This window comes from Ovis canadensis, chromosome 12 (assembly GCF_042477335.2).
Source record: "Ovis canadensis isolate MfBH-ARS-UI-01 breed Bighorn chromosome 12, ARS-UI_OviCan_v2, whole genome shotgun sequence".
Classification (NCBI taxonomy): Eukaryota; Metazoa; Chordata; class Mammalia; order Artiodactyla; family Bovidae; genus Ovis; species Ovis canadensis.
In genome coordinates, this window is record NC_091256.1 from 51,928,262 (window position 1) to 51,955,046 (window position 26,785).

The 26,785-nt window shown below is 40.6% G+C and overlaps 1 protein-coding gene across 8 annotated transcripts in view; it reads right to left on the minus strand.

Moving 5' to 3' along the window:
• The window catches only part of VPS13D (vacuolar protein sorting 13 homolog D), a 266,019-nt gene that overhangs the window by 207,949 nt on the left and 31,285 nt on the right, over nt 1-26,785 (minus strand). For all 8 annotated transcript variants that reach the window (XR_011247486.1, XR_011247485.1, XR_011247487.1 and 5 more), the window contains exons 15-25: nt 26,081-26,156; nt 25,469-25,639; nt 24,161-24,291; nt 20,963-21,095; nt 17,236-19,449; nt 15,980-16,131; nt 13,724-14,755; nt 11,288-11,378; nt 9,034-9,160; nt 7,354-7,534; nt 1,891-2,073 (exon numbers count right to left, since the gene is read on the minus strand). Coding sequence is in view for 4 of the 8 variants with exons in the window: in XM_069544704.1 (XP_069400805.1) it covers nt 1,891-2,073; nt 7,354-7,534; nt 9,034-9,160; nt 11,288-11,378; nt 13,724-14,755; nt 15,980-16,131; nt 17,236-19,449; nt 20,963-21,095; nt 24,161-24,291; nt 25,469-25,639; nt 26,081-26,156 (4,491 nt within the window). In the remaining 4 variants the exon portion in view is untranslated. The remainder of the gene's footprint in view (nt 1-1,890; nt 2,074-7,353; nt 7,535-9,033; nt 9,161-11,287; nt 11,379-13,723; nt 14,756-15,979; nt 16,132-17,235; nt 19,450-20,962; nt 21,096-24,160; nt 24,292-25,468; nt 25,640-26,080; nt 26,157-26,785) is intronic.

The window sequence follows — 26,785 nt, forward strand, 5'->3', positions numbered from 1 at the left end:
ACACCTAAAGAGGCAAACAGCAGCTGCTCAAATCTGTATCTTTTCTCTGAAAAACTCTGGAGTTCTTCCACTGAAGTTATTTTAATGAACTCATTGCCACATCCTTTAGAAAAGTTAAAAGAACCAGAGTTATCTGGGAAAGGGATACTAAGACAGGAACAACCTTTGTCAGTGTGTTCTCCCCTACCCTACATAAACCAAATCCTAATGCTGGGAGGGGCTTCCCAGGTGGTTCAGTGGTAAAGAATCCACCTGCCAATGCAAGAGATGAGGGTTTGATCCCTGGGTCAGGACGATCTCCTGGAGAAGGAAATGGCAACCCACACCAGGGAAAGCCCAAGGACAGAGGAGCCTGGTAGGCTACCATCCAAGGGGTCACAAAGAGTCGGACCTGACTTAGTGACTAAACTACTGCCACCAATGCTAGGAGGTAAAATAATACCACAGTTAAGAGCGTGGAGTACTAAAGGCAGATATACCAAAGTCTAAGTTATGACAAACCTAGACAGCATATTAAAAAGCAGAGACATTACTTTGCCTACAGAGGTCCGTACAGTCAAAGCTACGGTTTTTCCAGTAGTCATGTATGGATGTGAGAGTCGGACCATGAACAAGGCTGAATGCCAAAGAATTGATGGTTTCAAATTGTGGTGCTGGAGAAGACTTTTAAGAGTCCCTTGGACCACAAGGAGATCAAACCAGTCAATCCTAAAGGAAATCAACACTGAATATTCATTGGAAGGACAGATGCTGAAGCTGAAGTTCCAATACTTTGGCCACTTGATATGAAGAGCCAAATCATTGGAAAAGATCCTCATGCTGGGAAAGATTGACAGCGGGAAGAGAAGGGGGGCAACAGAGGATGAGATATTTGGATAACATCACCAACTCAATGGACATGAGTCTGAGCAAACTCCAAGAGACAGTAAAGGATGGGGAAGCCTGACATGCTGCAGTCCACGGGGTTGCAAAGAGTTGGACACGACTTAGTGAATGAACACCACCAAAGCCTGAGGTCCACACTGTACTCTTCACTAGACATTTAATCTGAAAGAGATTACTTAATTTATCTAAGCGTCAATTTCTTTACAGAGAAAAATGGTGTAAATAATACCTCTCAGCTTGCTAATAAGAACAAGAGGACAAGATGAAAAATACAAAGAGAGTTTAGCATAGGTTGCTGTATACTAGGCATTCAACAAACACTGACTATTTCCATTGCTATTATTGTCAGCTGCCATGGAAACCAGCAGAGTTTCATTAAAGCACACACCTAGAACCCAAGAGCATCTCCTCTTAATTCCAGCAATGTTACTCAGTCTCCTCAACTGCAAAAATGGTGGGACCACCTCCAAGGTCCTGCTAAGTCTGTGCTTCACAAACATTTCCCATTTTCATCATTTATTCTCAATGAATTCTAGCTTTTCTAAATGTAAAATGAAAAAAGCAGTCTTCATCCCAATTACCTCCAAACATGTTATAAGAAATAAGTGCTAATGCAGTTTTATATTATAAAGAGATATACTCGATAAGATTTTATTAAGATATTTTCAAATGGCTTCAGACAAGCCTTGAGCCAAAATCTCTTGAAAAAAAGCTACACAGTGTAAAAAGTTGATAAATATAAATACAGCCTGGGAGGAGAACATTATAAAGATGGTTCTGTTGATGTGTTTGCTAAAGTAAGTTACTACATACAGTGACTAAAAGTTATAATTTATACTACCTCTATTAAGGGTTAATTGAAGTGCTAATAAAATGTCGAAAAAATAAATTTTTCAAGCCACGTATACTACAAAAGTACAGGAATAATCTTATGGTAGCATCTGAATTTTTCGATTGGTATTCCAACGCCAGGTAAACTGAGAAGGCAATGTGCTGACTGCTCACCTTATCTTGTAAGGTAAAGGTCCCAGGAAAACCAGCAAAGAGAAATTTGTTCTTGACTTTCAACTTTCCCAAATTTGCTACAATCAGATTATTTGATCTGGAACTTTCTGGGATAAGAAGAACAGGAGCACCAGCCTCAATATCCAGGAGAACCCGTGAACAGCGCTGTGCTTGATCTCTCACCTGAAAGAAGAAGGAAAATTGAGTAAGACATTCAGTTCATTCCCTCATTTTACAATCAAATAACCTCAAGTTCCCAAAAGTTCCATGAATTTATCATTCTAAAACAACTAAAGTCACACAGAGTATATTCTATGAAAACCAAGGAGTTAAATTAGAAAACAGTAACAAGAAGATAATGGAAAACTCCCAAGTATCTGGAAATTAAACTACACACTTCTAAATAACCCATGGGTCACAGAAGAAATCACTAGGGAAGTTAAAAAAAAAATATCTTGACTTTACTGATTAAAAAAACACAGCACATCAAAATTCATGGAATGAATTTTAAAGCACTTAAAAAGGTACTTAAAGACTTCGATGACCCTAAATGGGATATAAGTCGAAAAAGGTAGGGATATATGTATATGTATAGCTGATTCATTTTGCTGTACAGAAGAAACTAACAACATAGTAAAGTAACTACACTTCAATAAAAAATAACTAAAGAAAAGAAAGAAGGAAAAAAGGGGAGGGGGCAGGTACTTGAAGAAAAATGTTTGGCATTAAATGTTTATTTTATATAAAAGATCTAAAATTAATAAAGCTTCCAGCTTAAGAAGCTAGAAAAGCAAAATAAACCTAAGTAAGGAGAAGGAAGAAAATAATAAAGAGCAGAAACCAGTTATTTAGAAAACAGATGAGAGAGAGAAATCAACTGAACGTTTATAGAACACTCTACCCAACTACCACTTTACATTCTTTACAAGAGCACACATACTTATTAAGAATATGCACAGGCCTGACACAGCCCTCAATAAGTTGATTATTTAAAGAGATTAATGAACGTGATAAAACCTCTACCTATATGAATGAAGAAAAAAGGAAGAAAACAAAAATCACCACTACCAGAAGAATCAGGGACATTGCCTCAGAACTTAACGATATTAAGAGACATGGAAACCTATGAACAAGATCAGGCCAACAAACTGACAATTCAGATGAAGTAGACAGATTCCTTAAAAACAAACACAAACTATCTACAGCTAACATCATATTAGTTAACATCTGCAGAAGACAATGCTTTCCCTCTAAGATAAGGAATAAAGCATGGATACCCACTCTCACCATTTCTATTCAACACTGTAGCTAAACTCCTAGTCCAAACAAAGGGTATATAGGTTGCGAAGGAAAAAAGAAAACTTTCCTATTCACAGACAACATAATCATCTATGTAGAAAACCCTTAAGAATCTAAAGGAGCTAGAATAAGTAACTGAGGGCTTCCCTGATAGCTCAGTTGGTAAAGAATCCGCCTGCAATGCAGAAGACCCCGGTTCGATTCCTGGTTTGGGAAGATACGCTAGAAAAGGGATAGGCTACCCACTCCAGTATTCTTGGGCTTCCCTTGTGGCTCAGCTGGTAAAGAATGCGCCTGCAATGCAGGAGACTTGGGTTCAATCCCTGGATTGGGAAGATCTCCTAGAGAAGGAAACTGCTACCCACTCCAGTATTCTGGCCTGGAGAATTCCATGGACTGTATAGCATGGGGTCGCAGAGTCGGACATGACAAACGACTTTCACTTCACTTCAGGATAAGTAAGTTTAGCAAGATGACAGGATATGAGCTCAACATCTATGTAAACAAAAGTCAATTATATCTCTTAAACTTTCAATAAACAAGTAGATATTGAATTTTTTTCATTGATATAATTTAGAATAGCATCAAAATGCTGAAATACCTAGTGATAAGTTTAACAAAAAATGTGTAAGAACAGTATACCTGAAACTACGAAACACTGCTGAGAGAAACTAAACACCTACTTCAATGGAAGATATACCATACTCAAGGATCCAAAGACTCAATATTGTTAAGATGCCAATTCTCCAGATATATGGATTAAAGACAATCCCAATCAAAATCCTAGCTAACTTTATTGTAGAAACAGACAAGCTGATTCTAAAATGTATAGAGGAAAAACAAAGGACCTAGAAGAGCCAATACATCTTTGAAAAATAAGTTGGAAGACTTAGAATATCTGATTTCAAGACATACCATAAAGCAATAGCTCTCAAGGCAAGGGAGAGGGGGGACTTCCTTGTGGTCCAGTGGCTAAGACACTGCACTCTCAATGCAGGGGGCATGGGTTTGATCTCTGGTCAGGGACTAAGTCCCACATTCCACAACTGAAGAGTTCACGTGCTGCAATGAAGATGGAAGAACCCACAAGCTACAACTAAGACCTGGGGCAGCTAAATAAATTTTTAAAAAATAAGTTTAAAAAGAAAAAAAAAAAAAAGACATGGGGGGAAGGTATTCCCTGATGGTCAAGTGGTTAAGAATCCACCTGCCAATGCAGAGGACACAGGTTCAATCCCTGGTCCAAGAAGATCCTACATACCAGAGGGCAACTAAGCTGGTAAGCCACAACCACTGAAGCCCCCAACACCTAGAGCCCCTGCTCCACAAGAGAAGCCCCCACTTGCTGCAGCTAGAGAAAGCCTGCACACAGCACAACAAAGACTCGACACAGCCAAGAAATAAATAGTATTTTTTTAGAAAAGACAATGGGGTGTACAACTAAATATGAATCAAGGAAATAGAATAGAGAATAAAGAAATACACATACATATATGATCAGTGGATTCTCAACCTAAGTGTCAAGGTAATTCAGTGGGAAAAGAACAGTCTGGATAGGTATTTGAGAAAAAAAACCTCAAGTCTCACTTAACAAAATATGCAAACATTAAGTCAAAATGGAAGAGATTTTATTATAACACTTCTAAAAAAGGAAAATAGGAGAGATTTATTGCCACCTGATGGTAGGCAAACTTCTTTGACAAAACAATAGCACTAACCATAAAATTAAAAAATTGAACTTCATCAAAATGAAAGACTTCTGCTTTTAAAAAATTAGTATTAAGAAAATGGGGGAGGGGGTAGCCATAGACTAGAAAAAAATATTCACAATAAATATATAAAAGGTCTTCTATCCAGAATATATTAAGGAAGATATAAAGGAAGAAATATTGATGTCAATTCTATACAAACTGTTCTGAAAATAGAAGAGGGAACACTTCCCAATTCATCCTACAAGGACAGCATGGCCCAGTTACCAAAACCAAAATAGGCATTTTTCTTTTCAAGAAAGGAAAACTACAAACTAGTAACGCTCAGGAGCTTAGATATCCTAAGCTCCTAAAATATCACAGCAAATTAAGAAAACTGTAAAGGCATCCAGACAATAAGGAAATGAATGAATGTGGCTGCATTCTGCTGTAACAGCAAGCTGGCCAGTGGCTACCAAGAAGCAGGGATTAGGGCTGGGAGACCATTAGCAAAAGGACACAAACTTCATACCCTTTTTATAATGTGCAAACGAGCTGAGCAAAAGATATGGTAAACGAAGTTTTCTTTTAATCTTAAAGGGACTAGAGATTAGTCAGGAGAGTGGTTTCTTAAGACATCAACAGAATGAGATAGGGAAGGACTACATGCCACATGTCTTAGTAATGTTTTAATTTTTATTTTGGTGGTGGTTTCATGGATGTACCTTCTATTACCACACTTTGAAGTTTACATACATGTTACAAATATTATTTCATATGTATCAAATACTAAACTGTTTTTTATAAGTTTCTAAAGAGAGAAAAAAGGTTACATATACCCATGGAAACATGTATGGGGAAAAAATTTAAAAAATAAAATATACTGATGGTGCTAGAAAACTCGTTATTTTTTTCCAGATTCCCTGTCATTTGACTGTACTACTTTTATATTTAAAAAAGTAAATAAATTCTCTATAATGTACACAGGAAACCAGTAATACTGGCTGCTGCCAAGGACAGAAACTGGGTGGCTGAGGAAAAGTAGCTGAGAAAGAGACTTTTCTCCAAATGCTCTTTTTGGCTTTGATTCTGTACTAAAACAATATACGACTTACTCAAAATTTTTTTTATTTAAATTAAAACAAAATTTTTAAACGTTGCTACTACAAAGAACTTAAATTACAATCTTTTACCTAATAAAACTTAAAAATAAATAACCAACACATTTTACAAAGAACCACATTGTAACTGCTTTCTGTGGTTCCAAGACAACACTGGAGGCTGCCTCACACTCAGAGGTGCGCTGCCAGGGCATCTTAAATCCTTCACGTAAACACATCATCGGCTGGACACTGCACACGCCACCAGCTCAAGGTGGTCTACACCCAATGTTAGATCATGCTACATTCCTTCCAGTGATGTCACCTGGACACAGCACACACCACCAGCTTGAGGTGGTCTACACTCAATGTGAGGTCATGTTACATTCCTTCCAGTGATGTCATGTCTTTGCAAAGCTGGGTCTTAAGCACTTGCTGAGATAGAAAACAAGTACCATGAGAAAATAAATGTGGAAAAGGAAATGAGGGCTGTGACGTTCAACCCGATTCCAAGTCTCAGGAGCTGTTCAGTGCCCAAGAGGCACATACATCCTACTAGGAAGCAATTATGGTGATTTAAGAATGAAATAAAAATATCATCTTTCACTTATGTTTTTACGTTTTCAAACAGCTACTAAATTGTTGGACAGACGTAATTAAGAAGTTGTTTGGACTTCATTACTTTGGAAATGGAAAGACCATTAGGTGTTTCTTTTGACCTCAGATGTATCTCGGAAAAACTTCCAAGACAAGAAGGGAGCCATGAGCTAAGAAGTTTGAGAACTACATTTGAAAGAAACCCTCTTTTTATAACAAGATACTGTCTTTGGAACCACTTTCCAGGAGAAGCATCACCACTGACGTAACTTGTTTATCTTTTTTAGAGCAAGCCAAGTGAAAGTGAAGTCACTCAGTCGTGTCCGACTCTTTGCGACCTGTGGACTGTAGCCCACCAAGCTCCTCCATCCATGGGATTCTCCAGGCAAGAATACTGGAGTGGGTTGCCATTTCCTTCTCCAAAAGCAAGCCAAAGCTAAACTTTAAAAGGAAATTAAAACACAATGCAAGAAACAAGAATATAAGCTCTCCGATTACAGTAAGATTTCTGTAGCTAATCAGCTACATGGAGGACATTAGCAAAGCTTAAGATTTCTTGATTATGAAATTAAAACACGATGCAAGAAACAAGAATATAAGCTCTCCGATTACAGTAAGAATTTCTGTAGCTAATCAGCTACATGGAGGACCTTAGCAAATAAGATTTCTTGATTATCTTCACTTTTCTCAGTGACACTTTCCAGATTTATCTCTAGAGATTTAAAAGTTCTGCTGATGAGTCAAACTGGAAAAGTGTCTTGGATCCAGGCACTACCTACCGTCTGCCCCTCGATGGCAGCTCGCTGGCGCCCTAACACATCCTGCAGCTGAGTGAAGTGCTGGATGAAGGCCACCACCTCCGCCTGGAACCGCTGGGTGTGCACGTACTGCACGGACGCCATCTGGAGGCTCACTCGGACGTCGTGCTCCCGCCGGAGGAGAGGGTCAGGTCGGCCATACCTAGGAGTAAGGGCAACAATGTGACTCAGAGACAGTGGCAGGATGCAAATGAGTGTCTGAAGAAAACTCGGGTTCACTTAGGGGCTTCCCCAGGAAAAAGCTTTAACTGTTAAAATGGAAACCCAGAAAAAAAAAAGGAAATCCACAACCAGGTTTTAGAAAGCAAACTCCAATACTACCTCCTTTCTAAGCTTCCACCACATGTCGGGTATGTTAAGTAAAAGTCTGGTGTGACGGCAAGGGCTATAAACACGGGACAGGTCTGGGGCTGCGATCACTCCTGATTCCAGACCTCACTCAGAAGCCACCGTGGTTCAGACCTTGTACCTGAGCCTCTTTGTCCCTGCCTTTAAGGAAAAATGAATATTCCTGCTCACTCTTCTAGCAAAGACTATGACAACTCGGGGTAATAAAAACTACACTGTGAAACAACTGGTAAAGAAAATTAGGCAACAGAACTAATGTTCCTGAGGCAATCTGTCTCTGGAAGCTGAAAGAAGTCTTTTTACTTCAGTGAAATGCAGGCCAAAGACTTTTAGCATCCACATTCACTGATAAATTAGAAAACTTCTACAAATGGTTTTAATGGGACACGATGCCACAATAATAAATTATTATACAGGACATAGTCACTGGGGAAAGGAATTCATATTAGCTGAGCAACTATTATTTTGCCAGGCAGAGAGTTAAGAGTTTTACATTAATTATCTCATTTGTTAAAGAACCATGCCTCTGTGGTAGGTAACAATACAAATAAATCAATCTAATTTCTCAGAGGAGTATGATATACTCCCTCTGGAAATGAAAGAAAAACTTCTTAGACATCTTTAGGGACCATTTTCCTCAACTCTGGTTGAACATTAAAATCACTTTGGATAATTTTTTTAAAAAAAAGGAACACAACACTACCACAGACCAGAATACTTGGGGGCAGAGATGGATATCCATATTCTGACAGCTCCCCAAAAGGTTGAAAAACCACCTTTTAAAATTTCTGTTTTCTGAGAAAACTATTCTTTAATAACTACATAGGCCTAAAAATGCCTTCTAAGTTCTAAAACTGAATACAGATTGTATTTATACTGAGAGAAATGCCTAATGCAATTTAAAACCCATTATCTTCAACAACTTTCTCAGGCTGAAATCATCCCAGATCATTCAGAGCTAAATGGAAATTGATCTAACATAGTCTCCTCACTATTTCAATAGAAAAACAGACGCAAGGAGATCAAGTGACTTGTTCAAGTCACACAACACATTGCTGTGAAACCAGACTATAATGATGACCACAGTTATTTCAACCATACCCTCTTTATTTGTTAAAGCCTGAGTAGCCCACTTCAATGCAGATCCATTTTAATATAAATCGAGATTCCTCACAACTAGATCAAATTGATTCTACATAAGAAGCTATGTTTTTTTTAAACTTTTCCTCACTGCTTAGGCAACAAGAATTTGAAACAGGAAACAATCACGATAGAAAAGCTTGATGTTTTTACTTGAAAGTCTGGAAGATGAGGGCTTCTTCTCCACTCGTAGTGAACCGTTCTCGGTAGAACTCTCCGTGTGAGGTAAGGTCGCTCAGAGATAGGCTCCCAATGCTCCCCTGTAAGGCCAGGTCTCCCTCTAGGAAGATGAAAAATCAGAATGCATTCTTATGCTCTTTTCTCTGTCACACACCCTAACTCTGCCTGAAACAAAAATTGATACACACATGCCTCAGACTTTACATCGTTTAATGAAACGAAATGTCAAAAGTGAATATTCATATTCTAATACACCCAGAACAATATTTTATGCACTATTTCAAATAGCCTCAATGCAGAAGTCCAAAGGGACTGAAATAATACCACAGCATCACACTTTAACACTTACAAGGGGGAAGAAATTAAGGGTAAACATAAATTAAAGGATAAAATATTTACAAATACAGATAGAAACATGCTCTCTTCTGAGATCAGACCACTAATTAGAATTAGCAAAATAGCATAAGGTCTATTTTATACTATAGATAAAGGAATAAAGGAAAAAATGTCAGAGATGTATTAATCAGGCAGTACTAAATGAGTTTTAGTGCTATTTAATTAAAAGGAGACATTAATAAAATAAGACACTGAAGACACAGATTTGAAACTACTCCAATATTACACAAGTGAAGCTCCTGGAAGGTGGACAGAAGAAAGAGGAAATGTTAAAACATGTACCCCTGGGCTATGAACCTATATGAATCATTCTTAACATGGGGTAGATACTGAAAAGGAATATTCTGAACTGTTGCTTATGTAAAACAAATTTTGTCATCATAATTAACAACAAAACAATGACTGAGGTGTATGTATTTGGCAGGCTAGCCCTGCTCCCAATGAAGACACATACTTATTTTTGGTTCCGAATGTCCTCTAACAAAAATACCGCCCCCCCACCCCACCCCGAAAAAAGTGAAGTCACTCAGAAAAATGAAGTTGTGTCCGACTCTTTGTGACTCCATGGACTGTAGCCTACCAGGCTTCTCCATCCATGGGATTTTCCAGGCAAGAGTACCGGAGTGGGTTGCCATTTCCTTCTCCAGGGGATCTTTCCAACCCAGGGATCGAACCTGGGTCTCCTACATTGCAGGCAGACGCTTTACCCTCTGAGCCACCAGGGAAACTTATCCTACCCAAGCTTCTCCAAATTCTAAGGACTCATCTCTTCTAGGAACCTTTTATAAATTAATTTATACCAGGAATGAAACCAATTTTAGTTCATCCTTTCACCAAAAGACATTCTTATTTTACTACAGAGTCAACATTTGAGCTTTGTAGTCTTATTTTATCACAAGTTGCTTAAGGAAGGAGCTGTATTTTATGCTCACTTTGTAAATTCCTCCACTTTAGAGCTTAATGTAGATCTTCACTTCTGTTCTACTAAGGATTACAGCCTATTGCGTCCCATTAGGAAGAATGCCAGCTTTGCTACAATATCTCCCTGCTTAAACCACCCCCTCTAAAGTGAAAGTCGCTCAGTCGTGTCTGACTCTTGGCGACCCCATGGCCTATACAGTCCATGGAATTCTCTAGGCCAGAATACTGGAGTGGGTAGCTGTTCCCTTCTCCAGGGGATGTTCCTAATCCAGGGACTGAACCCAGGTCTCCTGCATTGCAGGTGCATTCTTTACCAGCTGAGCCGCAAGGGAAGCCCAAGAATACTAGAGTGGGTAGCCTATCCCTTCTCTAGCATATCTTCCTGACCCAGCAATCAAACCGGGGTCTCCTGTATTACAGGCGAATTCTTTACAAACTGAGCTATCAGGGAAGCCCACCCCCTCATAGAGGTTCCCCCTAATTATGGCAACAGAGTGAACATATGCCCTGATTTCCCAGAGGCAGCCCCTGTTATATGCCATTTTCCCAGCTGTAATTATTAATAATGCCCCCTTTCACACTCCAACATGTCCAAACTTTAGACAAAGAAATTATATACTCATCCAGAGAGCTTTTTTAAAACTCAGATAGATCACAGGGTCCCATCCCAACCCACAGAATCAGAGTCTTGGGATGGGAAGGGAGCTGTGCCAGATAGCTGCATTTCTAACAGATGATTCTGATCCATAAACCAGTATCTGGAAGCCACCACCACCAGTCCTGGCCAGACCAGTAACCACAAACCAGCCACTAAGCCACACCTTACTTAGCACCTGTGAAGACAATTAGATCTGTGAGCAGGATGTTCAAATTCTTCCCAGATTCCCCAAGTCTGATTTTTTCCACTTACCAATCATTTCCAGGTGTGCCACTAATTTGGACACATTCGCCTTGGCAAGCTCACTGGTGGTCTTATTCAGCACGAGAGAAAGCGAATGCACCTAAGAACACAGGAGGAAAGGCAAGGCGAATGTTACTCGGAGGAAAAGGTCCCTTTCAGACAAATGGCATCGAGAAAGATGCTACAAGTCTCAGGAAAACTGAAGATAAACCTTTTTGTCCAACTGATACCAAATTCATTTCAACTTTTCTTAGCCAGTCAAACCACAGTAAGAGGAGACAGCTGATAGGAAAAGAACTTGACTGGGCAATCTAAAACCCAGGTTCTGTGGTGTCCTCTGTGGTCACCTCGTCTGTTCTCTTTTAAATTTTTTGTTCTTCTTTCTTTCTTCCTTTTTTTTTTTTTTTGTATGTTGGTTGGTTGGCTTTTTGGTTTTTTTAGGGGGATGCTTTCTTTGGGCTTCATCTATTGTTTGTCAGTGAAATGTTTTACATTATAAAACAATTTTTCCCCTTTCAGCATTTACCTCTAATATTGCACTATTCTGTAATCACTCATACAGATTCATTAAGTGCACCCTAAGAATTTGTCAAAGCGAAGAGATAAATACACTTAATGTTTAATGTCTTCAGACTAATATTTAATAGAAGCCCCTGGTGACCAACTGGGACTTCACTTGGAAGCACAATCAAAGATTTTCTTCCCCAGAGACAACCACCAATAGAAGAAAACCTGTTTTAGGAAAAGCATTCTTGGAAACAAATAAATCCAGTAACATAATTCTGTCATTTTATCTACAAAAAGGACTCTGTATCTATGATTTAGGGAGGCAGATACCCCTGAGCACCATCACTGGGTAAGGCATCGGCTGAAGAGAAGAAAGGAGGAAAGAGGAGACGGAAAGAAGCTTACATCCCAGTTCACACTCTCTGCTCCCAAGTGGCAGAGCCAGTGACATGCACCCCTTATCTTTAATGCCTACCACGACAGAGGGTGACATGGTTGGATGGCATCACCAACTCAATGAACATGAGTTTGATCAAACTCTGGGAGACAGTGAAGGACAGGGAAGCCTGACATGTTGCAGTCCATGGGAGGTCACAAAGAGTTGGTCATGACTTAGCAACTGAACAGCAACAAAGTAGGTGTTCAGTGTATGTCTGATAAATGAAAAAGAAAATAGCAGGAGAAAAGGAAGGAGAAAAAACATTCGTAAAGGAAGGAAGAGAAAAAAGGAGGGAATTATTACAGATGGAGTAGTGACCATGGGGGCCACTCCAATGGCACAGGGGGTCCCCATGCAGCGGCTTCTGGACATGAACGACGGAAGGATCTCAAGGGAATGAGTTATCATGAAGGGGGAAGTGAAAAAACAACCTCTAGCCACTTCATCACCAAAATAATGCAAATAATGAGTCTAAATATGCTTTGTTTGGAGGAATCCAGCTGTCACCACTTGAGCCCACTCTCAGCATGGATCTTAGCATCACTGAAAGTGGGACAACTGGGTGTTGTAGCCCTCCTGGTATAACGCAACAGGAAGCACTCAGCATCACCTATGAAGTGTCGGACCTGGATCTGATCAAGTCTTTACAGCTAACTTCCATTTCTAAAATTAGAGGATGAGAGGAATCAAATGTACCATAAAGAAACAGACAAATCCAGAATGTGGAACACTCTAGGAGACACTAACCCAGCTTCTATAGACAACTGTATGGGAGGAAGAAGCGGGGAAGATACCATTCACTGAATGATCATTTCTGCCATACATGTGAGGAGGGCCATACCTAGGTCATCTCATTGAACTTCCACAATCCTATGACACAGGCAACATTAAACAACCTCTGTTTACTGATGAAAAACTTGTGGGAGAAAGAAGTTAAATGGTTTGTCCACAGCCAAACAGCTGTATGGTTACAACAAAAATGCCAGCTTTCAAATCCAGGCAGTCTGACATTTAAGACACCTGTACTCTTGCTCTCAGTAAAAGCCGATAATGTTCTGAGTGAGAGGGAGATGAAAATAAAAGGCACATTTAAAAATAGCTACTCTGTACTAGTTGCTGGTTACATAGTAACATGGTTACTATGTGCTAGACACATTGCCAGGTGCTTCATGTAATTTCCTCATTTAGTTACCATAATCAGACGATGGAAGATAAGGAAACAGAGGCATAAAGAAGCTAAATAATTCCACTGAATTTTACAGCCCAAAGCAAAGACAAGAAGTTACTGAAACCATTTATTTCCCCTGCCTCCAGATGGGATTAATGCTAAAACTTTTTCTGAGATATTAACATCTACCCTTTAGGAACAGACATCCAAAAGACCACATACCTCCTCTGTGAGGTATCGATTTTCTGACATAAATGCACAGTGACAGCATCTAAGTAAACAAGCCCACATTCATACTCAGAACTTAACAAGAGCCTAAGGGAACTGATACCTTGAGATCCAGTTTGGTGTTAACTGGATCCTGAAGTTCAGACTCTGCTAACGCGCTTGATTCTGACTTCACACTTTGTAGGACATCCTCAGGCGGCACCTTCATCGCATGGTTGTCTGCAGTGGAGCCAATTCCAAAAAAATCTAGGATCACAACCCAGGTCTGCAGCGTGATCAGCACATCCAAGCAGTTAAAATCAACATCAATGCTCCGGTTAACTCGATTGTAACTGGAAGAGAATTCTGGATGTTTCTTATCCACCAGGAAAACATTGATATGGACCAAGGAATCATCAAATTTACTCTTCCCTGCAAGTATCTTGGGCTCATCTACCGTTGGAGAAGGAGGTGGAGTCAAGGGATAGTCCTTGTCTTGGACTTCCTTTTGCTTCTTCCGGGAGGCCGAAGTGGGTCTCTGATACAGCTGAAACACATTGGGAGCTTCCTCCATGTGAGAAGGGAGAGACCGAGGCATGTCTGGATACTCCACGTTGGACACGGAAGGGCAGGACTGAGAGAGATACTCTTTTTGTGCTAAACTAGATGGCTTTGGGGCTCCCCGAGACACCATCAGGTTCTTATATTTGGAATCTGGATTTTTCTCCAGTAAGTCCTCCATCAGCAGAGAGTGCAGGGCAATCTGAATGGATAAAGTCTGGGGGTGGTCTTTACTGAATTCCACCTCAAAATCCTGAAATTTTAAGCTCACAAGACCCTGGGCCCCCAAAGTCAGATCTCCACTTAGCTGAACTTGCAGCTCTGATATACAAAAGTTGGCTTGAATCTGGGTAAAGGATTTGACTTCCTTCACAGACAAGGACTTTTGAGAAGAGTTAGAAAGACTGGAGTGGCTGAACAATCCATTCTCCTTCCTTTCAGCGGAAGGTTCTCCACAGATACTGAGGGGAGGCAGAGGAGAATTAGGGCAGGGTGAGGATGCTGCACTGACTGGAAACTTATTCAGATCTTCACTATACACCAGATTGTCCAGCGTTTGTAAAACCTGCTCATATACATGCTTTGCTAACACCACCTGCATTCAAAGAGAAAAATTCAGTTATTCCACTACTACTGTCAAATGGACTCATATGCACTGCTCACAAATTTTGTATGACTTTACCCAAGTGGTTTTTTAAAAATATAATTTATAAGATATATTTTATTTCAATTTATTTATTTTTAATTGGAGAATAACTCCTTTACAATATCGCGTTGGTTTCTGCTATATATCAACTCTCCAAGACGTTTTAAATTTGTTGACAGCAAGGATCCCGTCTTTATTTCCTTTTCATCCTTACACCTCTGCCTCTCTCTGACCTATATCTATTGACAAGGCCACCCCCGAGTACCTCATGGAATAACCTTCACACAATAAATGTTCAATAAGTGCTGGTAAATGTAGGCCTGAATCTGTACAATCATTCTTTCAAATCCCACAAAACAACTACAGAAATTGAAGGAAAAGTTTTAAAAGAGAAAAAGCTTAAAAGCCAAAAAGGAAAAAATCCAGGGAAAGTTCTCTCAACCAGAGACCCATATCCAGAAACCACTGATGTCTAAAGCTACACATGTTCTGTTAACAGCACCCCTGGGTTAATGCAGAGCAGCTACCAAACCAACGACCAGTCACTGCTCTAGAGCCCGTGCACTGTCCTAAGACCCTGCCTATCCTTGCTGTTTTATAATGCTATGCTTTTTGCTCTCTTGCCTGTGAAAGCGGGAAAAATGACACTTTTGAAAGAAAAAGGATGAAAGATGTATACAAACATACCACATACACCCCCGACCCATTTCATTTCCATGAGGGCAAGACTAATTCTCCCTTGAAAGGATCTGTCAACAGCTCAGATAATCAGATTGTTTTATAGGTGGGCCACATATGCCAAAAGTGTGACAAGAATTGTAACACTCTGGGAAAGAGAGATCCTGACTTTTTAAGCAATAATTTTCCTCATTTCTTAATGGCAACAGAATTAACGATTTGCCCTGTTCCACTCTATAATTCACCCCTCCACATGAAGAAGCTAACAAAGACTGATTCAGTGATAGAAGGACATGATAAAAGGATACCATGCTTATTGGAACAAGTTATTGACAATAATGTGCATGAACAATATCTCTTTGAATTTATATTTTCCTTCCAACATTTTATATATACAAAATACAACAAGACATAAACATAACACATGTATATAACAAATACAAAATCATTACATGACTTCAACTGTCCTGACAAAAAAATCAATAGCGTGCTTACTTGAACTGGATTGACAAATTTCCCTTCAATCTTCATGATGCTAGACGCTCCCAGGTCATCTGGACTAAGTGAGAAAGTCAGTTCAGATTCTCTCTCTATAGGGATCTTCTCCAGTTTAAACTGAATGGTCGTGTTGTTGAGGATGTGAAAAGCTGGCATAAGAGAAAAGAAATGACCAACTAGAAACACTCAGACTGACTGCGTCATTGCTGATTAAGTGAGGGTATATAAACAAGCCCAGGAGTTGCTCTTAGACCAGGAAGGCAGGTTAGCCTGGCACCGAGGGTCTACAATTGAGAACAAACCTTGGCAACTATTCCAAGACCAAAACTCACAGCAACCAAGGGTATAAGATAAATTTACACATAAAGAGCATGCTACAGCTCTTTTCATAACAGGCTCCATTTGATGGTTTCAAAATCTGATGCAGTGAGCATTAACCCAGGCAAGGGTCCTCAGTAAGCTTCTCTTAACCTCCCAAGCTGGCATTTTCCAAACAAAACTGCTCATCCGTGCCCAGCTTTAGACTGATTCCTCTTATTGGGCCTAACTCAGAATCAAGGACAAAACAGAATTCTAAGTGAACAACTTTTAACCCAAGCAGAGAAAGCAATCTTTTGGTAACTATGTAAAAATGAATCAGTGTATACAGGAGTTCTCAAAGGCATTAATATCTTCACCAATCAATATAGCTTACCTGATTTCTACAGATGCCAAGACTAATAGATTGAACTGCTTGGTTTTAGCAGATCAGATCGAGAATACATACTTACAAGCACTTTATTCCTAGAACCCTGCACCAAACCATTACAGAAGATGACAGGATAGTCAACAGAGACCATAACATCCACAGACTAAATTTCACATTCTATTTCTGTCAATCCCTCCAGCTGTCTTAGACTACAATATTTAACTAGGAAAGATCTACAGCTTAGGAATGAAAAAGTCAGATGCATTGACTAAATTACATAATACTCTTAACAGAATCCACCCACTGAATCCCAGTGAATGAACACTCACCCAAGGGGGCCACTTAAAAAATCCTTATTTTGCCAAAAACGGTATTCAGTGGGAAAAGGTGCAAACATTCAAACATAATATGAAAGCATTCTATTAAAATTCTATTTTAACTTCTTAAATATTCACTTAGGGTAATTCTAAAAGAAAGGTTTTTGTTGTTATTTTAAGCCAGGTACTACCTTCATGGCTGGGTCTGGAATCTAAACAAAATGAGACAAAAGATACCCATGCCTCACCTTGACCTCTATGCAAAGATTCAAAGAAATCATGTCGGGTGAAGTGAGCTTCCTCCTGACTATTGGCACTGGCAGACCCAGACAGAGGGCAGAATGCCCGGCTCATTTCCAGCCCGGGGCCCTCTCTGCCTGTCAACTGAGTGCAGTTCAAAGAATATAATTTAATGTCTTTGATTTCCACTTGCAGACGGTCACTTCTGGATTCATCATCTCCTGCCACAAAATTCTGGATGAAGATCTGTCCCAAGTGTCCTACCAGCAACTCAGGACTGCCAGGCTTCCGAGGGATGGAAACCACTGGTGATTCAATGTTTATGTTCAAGATGAGCTTTACGGTGTCAGAATGAGACGCTCCTAGGCCAAACCCATATGGTTCATTTTCTTCTAAGAAAAAGGAGTCCCGGGCCTTCCTGGGAGTTTCAAAGAGCGACACCATCTCACTGTACTCGGCTGTCTTAGTGGCTAGGACTGTGGTGACTTTGGTGGCTGCGCTTTTCAGCATACTTCGAAAATTTTCTTCCAGCTCATCCATGGACAACGTCAGCTCCTTCAAGAATTTAGCGGAGTGGTTGTAATGCAAGGAGGCCATCTTGAGGTTGAGAAAACATTCCTGTTTAGATTTCTCAACAAAGGTGAAACTCAGAGCATCAGTGAGGGCTGCGTCTTCCATTCTGACAAATACAGATTCATAGAAGCCAATATCACTGATGATATTTTCATAGCCTATGGAATTTCCAATGCTGACAACATATTGGTTCTTAACATTCTCCTGTGTCAAATCCATAAGCTGCAAACAGCCGAGAGAACCATTCATATCAAATGTGTTGCCCATGGAGACATTAACTTTGGTGCCACCTATACTCGCTGTTGCAATCTTTCTGCCATATTTCTCTCCATTAGCCATTCCCACCGTCCGAAGGAGCAGCAGGTTAAGTCTGTGGATTTCCACCGCAACCTCTGTGTTTTGTTCATATGTAGATTGGTAAGTTCCCTGTTCCCTAAAGCTTCTTTCAAAATCAGTCATTAAAGGTTGAGGACTCAATTCATCTTTTTCCTTGGGAAAAGATTTTTGAAGAAAACCAATCAGCTCCACAATTGTCTCTGGATTTAGGATGATATCCAAATTATTCACCTGCAATGAAATCACCTGAAGAGTGCTATCCAAATTCATGGACGGGCACTCTGAACTCACAAACTGATATTCCAGTTTTATGAGGGACTCTTGCTCTTTGGTGAGAACTCTGTCCAGAGAAATACTAGTGGCTGACTGGTTGTTCCGTGTGGCAGCACTCGTGAGGTGGGCCACGTTGGACCCAGAGACAGGAGACTGGGCCCTGCTGTCCCGGAGGCTTCCTGTTGGGATATCAAAGCTCAAGTTCTTGTGGGAGGCCATCAAAAGGTCAAAATCAGCGCCATATGTCTGCATGGTGTCCACCAGGAGCAAACCATGAACAGTGAGGGAGACCTCAGCGTCATAAGGCCTCTTCACAAAGTGAGCATTGGTGTCAAACACCTTGAGCACAGAGATGTACCGGCCATTGCTCTCAACACCAAGCTGCATGCAATTCACCTTAAACTCCGCCAGGAGGAGCTGTGACTCCACCAAGACCTCCCGAGTATGCTGCTCCAGCATCACAATGCTCTGGGTCAAGTTCATCACAGAGTCTTGCAAACTTCCCCGCTGTCCCCCTTGGGGAAAAATCTTCTCCTTCATCTGAGAGTCAAAAGTCTTCGTTTCTGGGGTGGTCAGGAGAGCAAAACAATTCTTCAGAGCAGATATTTTATCTTCATTGATGTGGATCTTCAGGTCTGGTAAGTTGCCTGAGAGGACAGCTCCAGGGTACTTGGGATCTGATGTATAAATCAATCGACGTTCTAACTGGAGGTGAACGTTGAATTTCTCGACCACGTGGGTCGGTCCCACATCAATATCCTGGACATGCTTCCAGTTGTCCTTCACACGTCCAACCATGATCTGCAGGTCGAGAAAGGACAGGGAGTACCTCTCGTACATTTTCGTGCTCATTAGATGTGCTTGAAGCTGCTCTTCACTGAACTTGACTCCAGAAAATGGAGGTGTTTTCTCCCCATTACTGCTGCTAGTCTCGGGAGGTGGGGTATTAGGAGGTGTGGCAAGAGGGGTCTTATATTCATCATCACTGAACTGATTCTCTTCCAATGCTGACCCATCCCCATTCTTCCTCTTGGAATCATCTGCAGATGAAAACAGAAGATTTAAAGTACATGTCAGCTCTTGCCTTCCTCCTCCATTTAATGTAATAATTAAGAAAAGTAGAGAAGAGTCGGACACGACTTAAGAGACTGAACAACAACAAGAAAGAAGCAGCAGCCCTGATTTAAAAAATAAATGGATGAAAACTCTAAGCATAGTATTCTGTATTTCCCATGTATTCAGAGTGAACTTATCTACTGATTGGGAAATCAAAACACAGAGAGTCAAAGTTCATGGAACATGAGGAAAGATGGAGACCTGCTAACATAGGAACACATGTCAGGGTGCAGAAGCCAACAATGCCCTCTGGTCACTGTCCCCCCGCCCCCCAACATCGGAGCTGCACTGCAGGAGCTGCCATCACCAGCCCTCCTCATTTGTTTACTTTTTCCTGTATTCATCTACGTGTTCGTTTTGTTCCTCCAACTAGGAGGTTCCAAAAGAACAGAGGTTTCCTCTGCCTTCCTCAACACAATACCCGAGTGTTAGATCAGCACTTGGCGCGCAGTAATTGCTTAATATGTCAAGTTTCCAGCCCCAAATTCACTCAACCCCTCTCTTCTGCACCTGAGCAGTGTCGCAACAACTACAAAAACACATCCCTGGGTTTGGTCACCTGTGTCTCTGTCACATTAGTGTTTTATAAATCCAAGTAGGTACTCTCTGCAGTTGTGTGATCCTTTTCTTTGGATATAATTCCCTTTTCACACCCGCTTAGGGCCAAGCTCATACCAGCCAAAGAGTAGAAACAACCAAATGTCCACCAACTGATGAGTGGATAAATATTATAAAATGTAGTATATCAATAAGAGGGAACATCATTTAGCCACAAACAGAAATGAAGTATTGATAACATGCTACAGGGCTTCCCTGGTGGCTCAGATGATGCAGGAGACCAGGGTTCAGTCCCTGGGTTGGGAAGATCCCTTGGAGAATGGAATGGCTATCCTCTCCAGTATTCTTGCCTGGAGAATTCCACAGACAGAGGAGCCTGGAGGGCTACAGTTCAAGGGGTCAAAGAGTCGGACACAACTAAGCGACTAACACTTTCATTTTCCCTTCTTTCACAAAATGGATAAACCTTGAAAACACTGAGCTAAGTGAAAGGAGTCATACATAAAAGGTCTCATATTACATGATTCTATTCACATGAACTGTTCAGAACAGGCAAATAAACAGAGATAGAAAGATTAGTGGTTAGCAAGGGCTAGGAGAGGTGGTAATAGACATATGGGTCTAGAATGTCTTCTTGGGACAACGAAAACGTTCTGGAATTAGATAACAGTGAGAGCTGTACCATTTTATGAATATACCAAAAACAACTGAATTGTATATTTTCAAATGGATCTCAATAAAACTATTACATAAAAAAGTAACAAGTTAACTTTGGAGCCTAGAAATGTTAAATAAACTTCTTAAGTTTTACATGGTTCAGTGAGAGAGAGAGATCAATCTGCCAAGATACGCCTTTATTACTTCACATTCACACTGTACCTTGGGTGTTGGTCAACAGCATTCTTCCTAGATCCACAACAACCAACACAGGATTCTTGAACTTAAAGTCATCAGGAAATATCACTTGAGGGGCAGAAATGTCCAGTCGCACAGTCCACCGTTTACTCTCCTCCTATAAAAATAGAATCAAGCACAATTAAATAGTCTTGAACTACAACAGCTAAGAGAGGGCAGCTTTATCACCTGGAGCTCAAGCCTCCCTGAAGGTCACACTAGGCTCACAGGGTGACCTAATGGTCTCTAGTATAAAGCAAAAAAACATTTAAGACAAAAGTGGATCCAAATGCTTAAGGATATGAGACATTACCACAGGCAAATGGCTGAAGTGGGAGAGAAAAATGTGCAAATTACTGGTTTGAGGGTTGCTTGCTCTTTGATTCTGATGATCAACGGTTTAAGAAAGGTCTTATTTCTAAAGACTTAATACTTGAAAAGTATTGTATAAATTAAAGAATTCAAATAAATGAGAAATCCAAATATTTTTACTTATTCATGGCCATTGCTAAGCACAAACTTTCAGGCCAAAATATCTTACAGGAAAACATAAGCTTTGACATTTGAAATATATAAAATAGACCAATTCATGAATTTGTAAATGGCTCTTCCCATGAATTTGTTACATAAATTAGCTAATTTATATAAATATTATCAAAGAAGATTATATACAGTAACAAATTAACAATTTATGTATTTTTTTCAATTTACTTATTTTAATTGGAGGACAATTACAATATTGTGATGGTTTTTGCAATATATCAATATGAATCAGTCATAGGTATATATGTGTCCCCTCCTCCTGAACTCCGTCCCACCACCCTCCTCACCCCATCCCTCCAGGTTGTCAATCACAGAGCAACAGCTTTGGGTGCCCTGAGTCATACATCAAACTTGCACTGGTTATCTATTTTACATATGGTAATGTGTATGTTTCAATATTATTCTCTCAAATCATCCTACCTCGCCACCTCCCACTGAGTCCAAAAGTCTGTTCTTTATGTCTATGTCTCTTTTGCTGCCCTGAACGTAGAACTGTCAGTACCATCTTTCCAGATTCCATCAGTTGAGTCCAGTTCAGTCACTCAGTCATGTTCGACTCTTTGTGACCCCATGAATCACAGCATGCCAGGCCTCCCCGTCCATCACCAACTCCCGGAGTTCACTCAAACTCACGTCCATCGAGTCGGTGATGCCATCTGGCCATCTCATCCTCTGTTGTCCCCTTCTCCTCCTGCCCCCAATCCCTCCCAGCATCAGAGTCTTTTCCAATGAGTCAACTCTTCGCATGAGGTGGCCAAAGTACTGGAGTTTCAGCTTCTGCATCAGTCCTTCCAAAGAACACCCAGGGCTGATCTCCTTGCAGTCCAAGGGACTCTCAAGAGTCTTCTCCAACACCACAGTTCAAACCCATCAATTCTTCGGTGCTCATCTTTCGCATCCATACATGACCACTGGAAAAACCATAGCCTTGACTAGACAGACCTTTGTTGGCAAAGTAATGTCTGTGCTTTTGAATATGCTATCTAGGTTGGTCATAACTTTCCTTCCAAGGAGTAAGCGTCTTTTAATTTCATGGCTGCAGTCACCATCTGCAGTGATTTTGGAGCCCAAAACAATAAAGTCTGACACTGTTTCCACTGTTTCCCCATCTATTTCCCATGAAGTGATGGGACCGGATGCCCTGATCTTTGTTTTCTGAATGTTGAGCTTTAAGCCAACTTTTTCACTCTCCTCTTTCACTTTCATCAAGAGGCTTTTTAGTTCCTCTTCACTTTCTGCCAAAAGAGTGGTGTCATCTGCATACCAGATTCCAAAGATATGCCTTAATATACAGTATCTTTCTCTTTCTGACTTACTTCACTGTGTATAATAGGCTCTAGGTTCATCCACCTCATTAGAACTGACTCAAATGCATTTCTTTCCATAGTTGAGTAATATTCCATTGTGTGTATGTACCATAACTTCTTTATCCATTTTTCTGTCAAAGGACATCTAGGTTGCTTCCATGTCCTAGTTATTCGTAAATATATAATTTATACATTTTATATATACTACATAAATATATAATATGATTTATATAATTACATGTTGTAATAGTAACATTTGGTAATTATATGTAGTAGCAAAAGCTAATTTATATAAATGCCATGAAAGAGAAACCTCTTGGTCTACGATAATCAGAAGTACTAAATGTTGTTATTTGTGTTGAAATACATCCAAAAACAAAAACACAGGACAAATTCTGCATCCCATACAACAAACCCCTAAGTGTTTCCCCCGAACATCTCTGCCATCCCTTACACTCCCAGCTGGCTCTGCACCAACTACAAGCCACCCTCTGAGTGGTACACCTACTGCTGCGTCTGAGCAGCGCATCCCCAGGCCACAGGGCCAGAAGCTCAGTTTAGCTGGACTGTTGAGATGTTTCTTGGCTCACCCTGTGCACAAGCATCCTCATGTCAGCTGGGCACTCAGCATCACAAAGTGACCATCACTCCCAGGAATCAAAACTGGGAGATCAGGCTTCCCTGGTGAACCAGTGGTTAAGAATCCTCCTTGCAGTTCAAGGGACACTGTTTCAATCCCTGGTCCGGGAAGATCCCACATGCAGCAGAGCAACTAAGCCCGCGAGCCACAGCTACTGAGCCCACACACCTAGAACCCGTGCTCCACAACAAGGGAAACCACTGCAATGAGAAGCCCGTGCACCACAACATCCTGCTCGCCTCAACTGAAAAAAACCCACATGCAGCAACAAAGACCCACCACAGCCAAAAAAGTAAACAAACAAATCTTTAAAACAAAAAATTACTGGGGCATCATTCCAATTGTTTTTCTTCTGATAATAGTAAATAAAAGGGGATGTTCTTAATTGAAATATTTACAAAATGTCAGGTCTAGAAAATGGAACAAAGACAAGTCTTGGGAATGTTCTAAGATGGAAACAAGGAAGAAATAATATATGATCTAGTCTCAGTCATTTGTTTTTATTTATTACAACCTAACTGTAAAAGACATGGGATTTCATTTTTTGCTAGCTAATAAGTATTTCATAGATTCCGTTTACTTATCAGTGTAACTGATACAAGCATGACTCTCTACTGTAGATAAAGAACTTCCCAGAAAGAATGCCTTCCTCTTCCCAACCCTCCAAAAGGAGCATTCGTTATGTCCACTTACAATGAAATCACCCACTAGCAATCGGTCAAGAGTCTGTCGGATTTCCGCCTTGGTCTGCATCTTCAGTCTGTTGTACTGTCTTCGCGCAGCTTCAGCCACTCTCAACTCAAGTTCAGATTGATAACCAAAACCTGCAAGATTGGAAATATCCAAGAGTCTTCTTATGGTTGGATGAAAGAACGCGCTGCAACATCTACTCTCACCAGGAATTCACCAAAGCTAAAAAACAGTCTGTACAACAAGAGTTCCTTATTCCAGCCTGAGCTGGGGTTACAGGAATGTGGCCAAGACAGTGAGGGACAGCCATGCAGAGAAAGGTTAAGTACATAAGAGATGGGTATCTAAGTTATTAGAATTTCTAGAATCATTTTCTGAAAGATTCTACACTATTATATTTCAAAAACCTTAAAAGCATGATCATTACTAAAAAAAAATCTAGGAGGATTTGCCTTCTGCATTCTATCAGTGTCAGAGCAATGAAGCCAAGACATTTATGGTCACCGTCTACATGAAAGGGGCTTCCCAGAGGGCTCAGTAGTAAAGGACCCACCTGCCAATGAAGGAGATATGGGTTCAATCCCAGGAGGGGGAAGATCCCCTAGAGGAAGAAATGGCAACCCACTCCAGTATCCTTGCTTAGAAAATTCCACGGACAGAGGAGCCTGGTGGGCTGTGGTCCATGGGATCGTAAAGAGCAACTAAGCCTGCACGCACATTCATGTACATGAAAAGACTCAAAAACTGGATCAAAAACTAAAACAACTCTTATGAAAGGGGAGTGACGGATAGATTTAGGAAAGCACTACTGTTTTATCGATTTCTCTATCAACAGAATTGTTTCTTTTGTACATACTGTCTCAAATCTTTTTGGAAGACTAAGGCAGACATATGTAAAACAGTGATGACACAGAAGAGTCCAATGATGACCTCCGCAGTATTTATTGCTGCACCAAACAAGTAAAACAGACCACTGATCCTGTCATCTAGGAGGAAATTCTTGAACATTCCTCCTAAATTCTCTGGCCTAAAATATCCTGGGTAGCCAAGGAAACCACTGTCGTAATAGATGGAAAGTATTTTAAATGCATGCTAAATGAAGACAAAGAAAGAAAAAATATTAAGTCATTGATTCCTCTTGGAAGAGCAACTTTCCAAGGATATTCACTTTGATTCAATATTGAAGGACAACCTTCCACTTACTCTCAGGCCTTTTCTGCCACTACCAGGTCACCAGAATAATAACCCTTGTCCCAGAAGTGACAACAAAGAGGTCATTAGAAAGTAACATAATCAAACAAAAAAGTTAACCTGAGGTATGAACCTTTCCCTTGTAGAAAAAGTCTGCTACTTTTTTAATAGCCTGGGGATTATATATGATGTTCAAGGGCCTCGTGCTGACATTCAGCCGCCTCTCAAAATGGCTGTGCACTGGATTTCTCTCATACAGCATCTCAAAAACCGGGTCATCTGGGTCTGCAGCTAGAGGAAAAGAACCAGAGGGGAAAAAAAAAAATAAATAGAACACAGCAAAACAATCACCTTATTCTTTATAACTGGAAAAGAATTCTGAGGGAAAAAAAGACATTTCCTCAATTATTTTCCAATTAAGCCTCATTTTCAAAAACTTTATAAAATAGAGAGCCTAATAAGGACAGCCTCTAGGTATCAACAGGACTCCTCAAGGCTGGGTTGTTGTATTCACTCCCATCACGGAACCCGAGACCTGGAGGCCTTGTGAGTTGCCCCAGTCACTCACCAGTCAAGGGAGAGCACAGGGGGTTCTCTAAGTCAGATAAGTATCCACACAGCAAACCCCTGGGCACAAAACAGGACTCACTCCCTCTCTGACCGCTGATCAAGACTACTGATCTGTAATCATTGCATTTTTAAGGATGAATTTAAGTACACATGACAGTTTACCAGGATAATGATGGCTTCTGTCTGCAGATGCTGTTTGGAGTCCAAAAGACTGGGAGACTCTGCCAACTTCCTTTTGCTGATGAACACACACAAAACACATAAGGGTCAGGGTGAGAGGGGCCAATTCACCATGCACACATTCTCTCCCATCTTCCCCTTTGACATCACTCTCGCTTAGCACAGCTGAATCAAAACTCATGTGACACCAGGGGATGCAGACCTGGAGGCCGAGCCCTCCAGTCTGTGCCTTCCCCTGCCTGTACAGGCAGCGTGCCGCTCTGCACTAGGCACTACATGAACTACTGCTCAACGAGGACTGGACGTGCACAGCTTTTCACACTTTTATTCTGCCCTCCCACCCTATCACCAATCCCCCAAGCCGAAAAGTTCTGGGAAGCATAATAAGGAGCTAAAGATTCAACTCTTCTGATTATATCTTTGCCAACTCAGTAAGGTCAAAGATCTTCTTGTCTAAGAAGGATATTGTATATTAAAAAGTACACATATAGGGAAAACTTGAAGTGGTTCTTCTGTAACTCTAGAGAGAGAAGTCCTATTGGTGACTAAGGATCAGAATGCGTGAAAATCACTGTCAAGATACAGAGGAAATTCAAACACTGACCCTGAAATACAGGAAATAGTCGTGCAGATAGCATTTTCTTCCAAATTCAGGCAACTATTCTAAGGGGGCTACAACACCAAGTG